We start from the raw sequence: 6,549 nt of genomic DNA on the forward strand, positions 1-6,549 counted from the left end.
CCCGAGGTGCTCACGTGAGAGGTTAAAGGTGCTCACGTGAGAGGTTAAAGGTGCTCACGTGAGAGGTTAAAGGTGCTCACGTGAGAAGTTAAAGGTGCTCACGTGAGAGGTTAAAGATGCTCACGTGAGACGTTAAAGGTGCTCACGTGAGAGGTTAAAGGTGCTCACGTGAGAGGTTAAAGGTGCTCACGTGAGAGGTTAAAGGTGCTCACGTGAGAGGTTAAAGGTGCTCACGTGAGAGGTTAAAGGTGCTCACGTGAGAGGTTAAAGGTGCTCACGTGAGAGGTTAAAGGTGCTCACGTGAGAGGTTAAAGGTGCTCACGTGAGATGTTAAAGGTGCTCACGTGAGAGGTTAAAGGTGCTCACGTGAGAGGTTAAAGGTGCTCACGTGAGAAGTTAAAGGTGCTCACGTGAGAGGTTAAAGGTGCTCACGTGAGAGGTTAAAGGTGCTCACGTGAGAGGTTAAAGGTGCTCACGTGAGAGGTTAAAGGTGCTCACGTGAGAGGTTAAAGGTGCTCACGTGAGAGGTTAAAGGTGCTCACGTGAGAGGTTAAAGGTGCTCACGTGAGAGGTTAAAGGTGCTCACGTGAGAGGTTAAAGGTGCTCACGTGAGAGGTTAAAGGTGCTCACGTGAGAGGTTAAAGGTGCTCACGTGAGAGGTTAAAGGTGCTCACGTGAGATGTTAAAGGTGCTCACGTGAGAGGTTAAAGGTGCTCACGTGAGAGGTTAAAGGTGCTCACGTGAGAAGTTAAAGGTGCTCACGTGAGAGGTTAAAGGTGCTCACGTGAGAGGTTAAAGGTGCTCACGTGAGAGGTTAAAGGTGCTCACGTGAGAGGTTAAAGGTGCTCACGTGAGAGGTTAAAGGTGCTCACGTGAGAGGTTAAAGGTGCTCACGTGAGAGGTTAAAGGTGCTCACGTGAGAAGCTAAAGGTGCTCACGTGAGAGGTTAAAGGTGCTCACGTGAGAGGTTAAAGGTGCTCACGTGAGAGGTTAAAGGTGCTCACGTGAGATGTTAAAGGTGCTCACGTGAGAGGTTAAAGGTGCTCACGTGAGAGGTTAAAGGTGCTCACGTGAGAAGTTAAAGGTGCTCACGTGAGATGTTAAAGGTGCTCACGTGAGAGGTTAAAGATGCTCACGTGAGAGGTTAAAGGTGCTCAAGTTAAAGGTGCTCACGTGAGAGGTTAAAGGCTTACGTGAGAGGTTAAAGGTGCTCACGTGAGAGGTTAAAGGTGCTCACGTGAGAGGTTACAGGTGCTCACGTGAGAGGTTAAAGGTGCTCACGTGAGATGTTAAAGGTGCTCACGTGAGAGGTTAAAGGCTTACGTGAGAGGTTAAAGGTGCTCACGTGAGAGGTTAAAGGTGCTCACGTGAGATGTTAAAGGTGCTCACGTGAGAGGTTAAAGGTGCTCACGTGAGAGGTTAAAGGTGCTCACGTGAGAAGTTAAAGGTGCTCACGTGAGATGTTAAAGGTGCTCACGTGAGAGGTTAAAGATGCTCACGTGAGAGGTTAAAGGTGCTCAAGTTAAAGGTGCTCACGTGAGAGGTTAAAGGCTTACGTGAGAGGTTAAAGGTGCTCACGTGAGAGGTTAAAGGTGCTCACGTGAGAGGTTACAGGTGCTCACGTGAGAGGTTAAAGGTGCTCACGTGAGATGTTAAAGGTGCTCACGTGAGAGGTTAAAGGCTTACGTGAGAGGTTAAAGGTGCTCACGTGAGGTTAAAGGTGCTCACGTGAGATGTTAAAGGTGCTCACGTGAGAAGTTAAAGGTGCTCACGTGAGAGGTTAAAGGTGCTCACGTGAGAGGTTAAAGGTGCTCACGTGAGAGGTTAAAGGTGCTCACGTGAGAGGTTAAAGGTGCTCACGTGAGAGGTTAAAGGTGCTCACGTGAGAAGTTAAAGGTGCTCACGTGAGAGGTTAAAGGTGCTCACGTGAGAGGTTAAAGGTGCTCACGTGAGAGGTTAAAGGTGCTCACGTGAGAGGTTAAAGGTGCTCACGTGAGAAGCTAAAGGTGCTCACGTGAGAGGTTAAAGGTGCTCACGTGAGAGGTTAAAGGTGCTCACGTGAGAGGTTAAAGGTGCTCACGTGAGAGGTTAAAGGTGCTCACGTGAGATGTTAAAGGTGCTCACGTGAGAGGTTAAAGGTGCTCACGTGAGAGGTTGAAGGTGCTCACGTGAGAAGTTAAAGGTGCTCACGTGAGATGTTAAAGGTGCTCACGTGAGAGGTTAAAGATGCTCACGTGAGAGGTTAAAGGTGCTCAAGTTAAAGGTGCTTACGTGAGAGGTTAAAGGTGCTCACGTGAGAGGTTAAAGGTGCTCACGTGAGAGGTTAAAGGTGCTCACGTGAGAGGTTAAAGGTGCTCACGTGAGAGGTTAAAGGTGCTCACGTGAGAGGTTACAGGTGCTCACGTGAGAGGTTACAGGTGCTCACGTGAGAGGTTAAAGGTGCTCACGTGAGAGGTTAAAAGTGCTCAAGTGAGATGTTAAATGTGCTCACGTGAGATGTTAAAGGTGCTCACGTGAGAGGTTAAAGGTGCTCACGTGAGAAGTTAAAGGTGCTCACGTGAGAGGTTAAAGGTGCTCACGTGAGAGGTTAAAGGTGCTCACGTGAGATGTTAAAGGTGCTCACGTGAGAGGTTAAAGGTGCTCACGTGAGAGGTTAAAGGTGCTCACGTGAGAGGTTACAGGTGCTCACGTGAGCGGTTAAAGGTGCTCACGTGAGAGGTTAAAGGTGCTCACGTGAGAGGTTAAAGGTGCTCACGTGAGAGGTTAAAGGTGCTCACGTGAGAGGTTAAAGGTGCTCACGTGAGAGGTTAAAGGTGCTCACGTGAGAGGTTAAAGGTGCTCACGTGAGAAGTTAAAGGTGCTCACGTGAGAGGTTAAAGGTGCTCACGTGAGAGGTTAAAGGTGCTCACGTGAGAGGTTAAAGGTGCTCACGTGAGAGGTTAAAGGTGCTCACGTGAGAAGCTAAAGGTGCTCACGTGAGAGGTTAAAGGTGCTCACGTGAGAGGTTAAAGGTGCTCACGTGAGAGGTTAAAGGTGCTCACGTGAGATGTTAAAGGTGCTCACGTGAGAGGTTAAAGGTGCTCACGTGAGAAGTTAAAGGTGCTCACGTGAGATGTTAAAGGTGCTCACGTGAGAGGTTAAAGATGCTCACGTGAGAGGTTAAAGGTGCTCAAGTTAAAGGTGCTCACGTGAGAGGTTAAAGGCTTACGTGAGAGGTTAAAGGTGCTCACGTGAGAGGTTAAAGGTGCTCACGTGAGAGGTTACAGGTGCTCACGTGAGAGGTTAAAGGTGCTCACGTGAGAGGTTAAAGGTGCTCACGTGAGAGGTTAAAGGTGCTCACGTGAGAGGTTACAGGTGCTCACGTGAGAGGTTACAGGTGCTCACGTGAGAGGTTAAAGGTGCTCACGTGAGAGGTTACAGGTGCTCACGTGAGAGGTTACAGGTGCTCACGTGAGAGGTTAAAGGTGCTCACGTGAGAGGTTAAAGGTGCTCACGTGAGATGTTAAAGGTGCTCACGTGAGAGGTTAAAGGTGCTCACGTGAGAAGTTAAAGGTGCTCACGTGAGAGGTTAAAGGTGCTCACGTGAGAGGTTAAAGGTGCTCACGTGAGATGTTAAAGGTGCTCACGTGAGAGGTTAAAGGTGCTCACGTGAGAGGTTAAAGGTGCTCACGTGAGAGGTTACAGGTGCTCACGTGAGAGGTTAAAGGTGCTCACGTGAGAGGTTAAAGGTGCTCACGTGAGAGGTTAAAGGTGCTCACGTGAGAAGTTAAAGGTGCTCACGTGAGAAGTTAAAGGTGCTCACGTGAGAAGTTAAAGGTGCTCACGTGAGAAGTTAAAGGTGCTCACGTGAGGTTAAAGGTGCTCACGTGAGGTTAAAGGTGCTCACGTGAGGTTAAAGGTGCTCACGTGAGAGGTTAAAGGTGCTCACGTGAGAAGTTAAAGGTGCTCACGTGAGAAGTTAAAGGTGCTCACGTGAGATGTTAAAGGTGCTCACGTGAGATGTTAAAGGTGCTCACGTGAGATGTTAAAGGTGCTCACGTGAGGTTAAAGGTGCTCACGTGAGAAGTTAAAGGTGCTCACGTGAGAAGTTAAAGGTGCTCACGTGAGAGGTTAAAGGTGCTCACGTGAGAGGTTAAAGGTGCTCACGTGAGAGGTTAAAGGTGCTCACGTGAGAGTTTAAAGGTGCTCACGTGAGAAGTTAAAGGTGCTCATATCGGTTTGCACGTTCTTCACCCTCTTCATGTAGTTAGTCTGGAGTCATCTGTCTGATGATTGGTTGTATTCCCCAGGCGTGTCATGTGGTGGGAGGGGCCACTGGACTCGTCCCCAGTCAGTTCCTGGAAGAGAAGAGGAAAGCCTTCGTCCCCAGAGACTTCGAAGGATCAGGTCAGTGTGGCGTGTCATATGTCAGCGTGGGCGTGTCATATGTCAGCGTGGGCGTGTCATATGTCAGCGTGGGCGTGTCATGTTTCAGCGTGGGCGTGTCATGTGTCAGTGTGGGCGTGTCATGTGTCAGTGTGGGCGTGTCATGTGGAAGCGTGACTCTCTTGCATTTATTTGATGTTATTGCTCATATATTTGATGAAATACAGATGTTCTTACTGCGAGTAGACTTGCCTTTCCATAGATCAGACCTGTAACAGCACCAGGAGATGTGCCACGCTCTGGAACATTGTGTATTATTTCCATGGACAGTATTTAGTAACAGTTAGGGATCATCTCAAAATGGGTTGAAGCTGAAAAGACTTAATATTTTTCGTCTTGGGGGGGCGGGGCCTGGGGGGCGGGGCCCGGGGGGCGGGGCCTGGGGGGCGGGGCCTGGGGGGGCGGGGCCTGGGGGGGTTGAACCCACATTTCGTCTTTTTGTTGCTTTGAAGCTTCAATACATCGTTGTGGCAGTCATTGTTTTGAAATGCTAAAAAACTCTCAGCAACGAGCATTAGGCCAACATTAGGCAGCGGGAGCGCACGGGGGAGCACGGCGGGCCGTGGCCAGCGCAGGGAGCGGGCGTCGCCGTCACAAACGCGGCTGCTGCAGAAAAGCTTTTTTGCTGCAAGACGCGGCGCAGCAAATGATGAAGAGATTATGCTCTAGTCACGTGCTACGCACTGACCGGAAGAAGGAAACAAAACAAACCCACATGAGGTTTCGGCCAATCACAGAAGACGTGAGATTCTCACTGAGACAAAAGGGCGTGTCCTGCTCCTGTCACTCTGACATGTCTCAGGTCTAAACTCAGACAAGTGACAATTACAGGTTTTGACAAGAAACATGAGTTTCTCACTCTCTCATCTCAATGTGGTCATCTCACAGTTTGGGTTGAATGGGATGTGCCGTAGGGCCTCTAGGGCCCCTAGGGCCCGTGGACCATGTGGATTGAGTAAACAAACATGAGTGACAGGTCCTCTCCTCTACTCCCTCTTCACCCACGACTGCACACCTGTACATGGTTCTAACACCATTGTCAAGTTTGCAGACGACACAACGGTGGTTGGCCTCATCAGCAACAACGATGAGATGGCGTATAGAAAAGAGGTTCAGCATCTGGCAGAGTGGTGCGCCGCCAACAACCTGGCTCTCAATACCAAGAAGACCAAAGAGCTCATGGTGGACTTCAGGAAGAAGAGTTGCACACACACCCCCATCCTTATCGACGGGACGGAGGTTGAGCGTGTCACCAGCTTCAAGTTCCTGGGTGTCCACATCTCCGAGGATCTCTCTTGGTCTCTCAACACCTCAACCCTGGTCAAGAAGGCACACCAGCGTCTCTTCTTCCTGAGGAGGTTGAAGAAGGCCCATCTGTCTCTTCTGTTCTTGGTGAACTTTTACCGCTGCACCATCGAGAGCATCCTTACCAACTGTGTCTCAGTTTGGTAATGATGGTGTGGCAGCTGCTCTGCTGCGGACCGGAAGTCACTCCAGAGGGTGGTGAAAACCGCCCAACGCATCACAGGTTCCTTCCATTGAGACTGTCCAGAGCAAGAGGTGCCTGCGGAGGGCGCGCAGCATCGTCAGAGACAGCTCTCACCCCAGCCACAAACTGTTTGCCCTCCTCCCCTCCGGGAGGCGCTACAGGGTGCTCCGTTCCCGGACCAGCAGGTTCAGGAAAAGCTTCCTCCCTGCAGCGGTCATCCTGCTGAACTCTCTACCTCAATGATCCCCTCCCACACACACACACAGACACACACACACACACACACACACACACACACACACACACATACACAGACACACACACACACACATACACACAGACACACACACACACACATACACACACACACACACAGACACACACACACACACAGACACACACACACACACACACACACACAGACACACACACACACACACACACACAGACATGCACACACACACAGACACACACACACACACAGACACACACACACACACACACACACACACAGACACACACACATACACACACACACACACAGACACACACACACACACAGACACACACACATACACACACACACACACAGACACACACACACACACAGACACACACACACACACACAGACACA

General features: G+C 50.2%; 1 protein-coding gene across 1 annotated transcript in view; it reads left to right on the plus strand.

Annotated features, from left to right (window-relative positions):
• pals2b (protein associated with LIN7 2, MAGUK p55 family member b) overlaps positions 1-6,549 on the plus strand; it is a 123,344-nt gene that overhangs the window by 106,114 nt on the left and 10,681 nt on the right. The window contains exons 7-8 of the mRNA XM_072448414.1: positions 4,290-4,427; positions 5,470-5,868. Of these exons, the coding sequence (XP_072304515.1) occupies positions 4,290-4,427; positions 5,470-5,868 (537 nt within the window). The remainder of the gene's footprint in view (positions 1-4,289; positions 4,428-5,469; positions 5,869-6,549) is intronic.

Source organism: Eucyclogobius newberryi, unplaced genomic scaffold, assembly GCF_026437365.1.
Source record: "Eucyclogobius newberryi isolate DKJ021-1_F unplaced genomic scaffold, fEucNew1.0.hap1 SCAF_16, whole genome shotgun sequence".
NCBI lineage: Eukaryota > Metazoa > Chordata > Actinopteri > Gobiiformes > Gobiidae > Eucyclogobius > Eucyclogobius newberryi.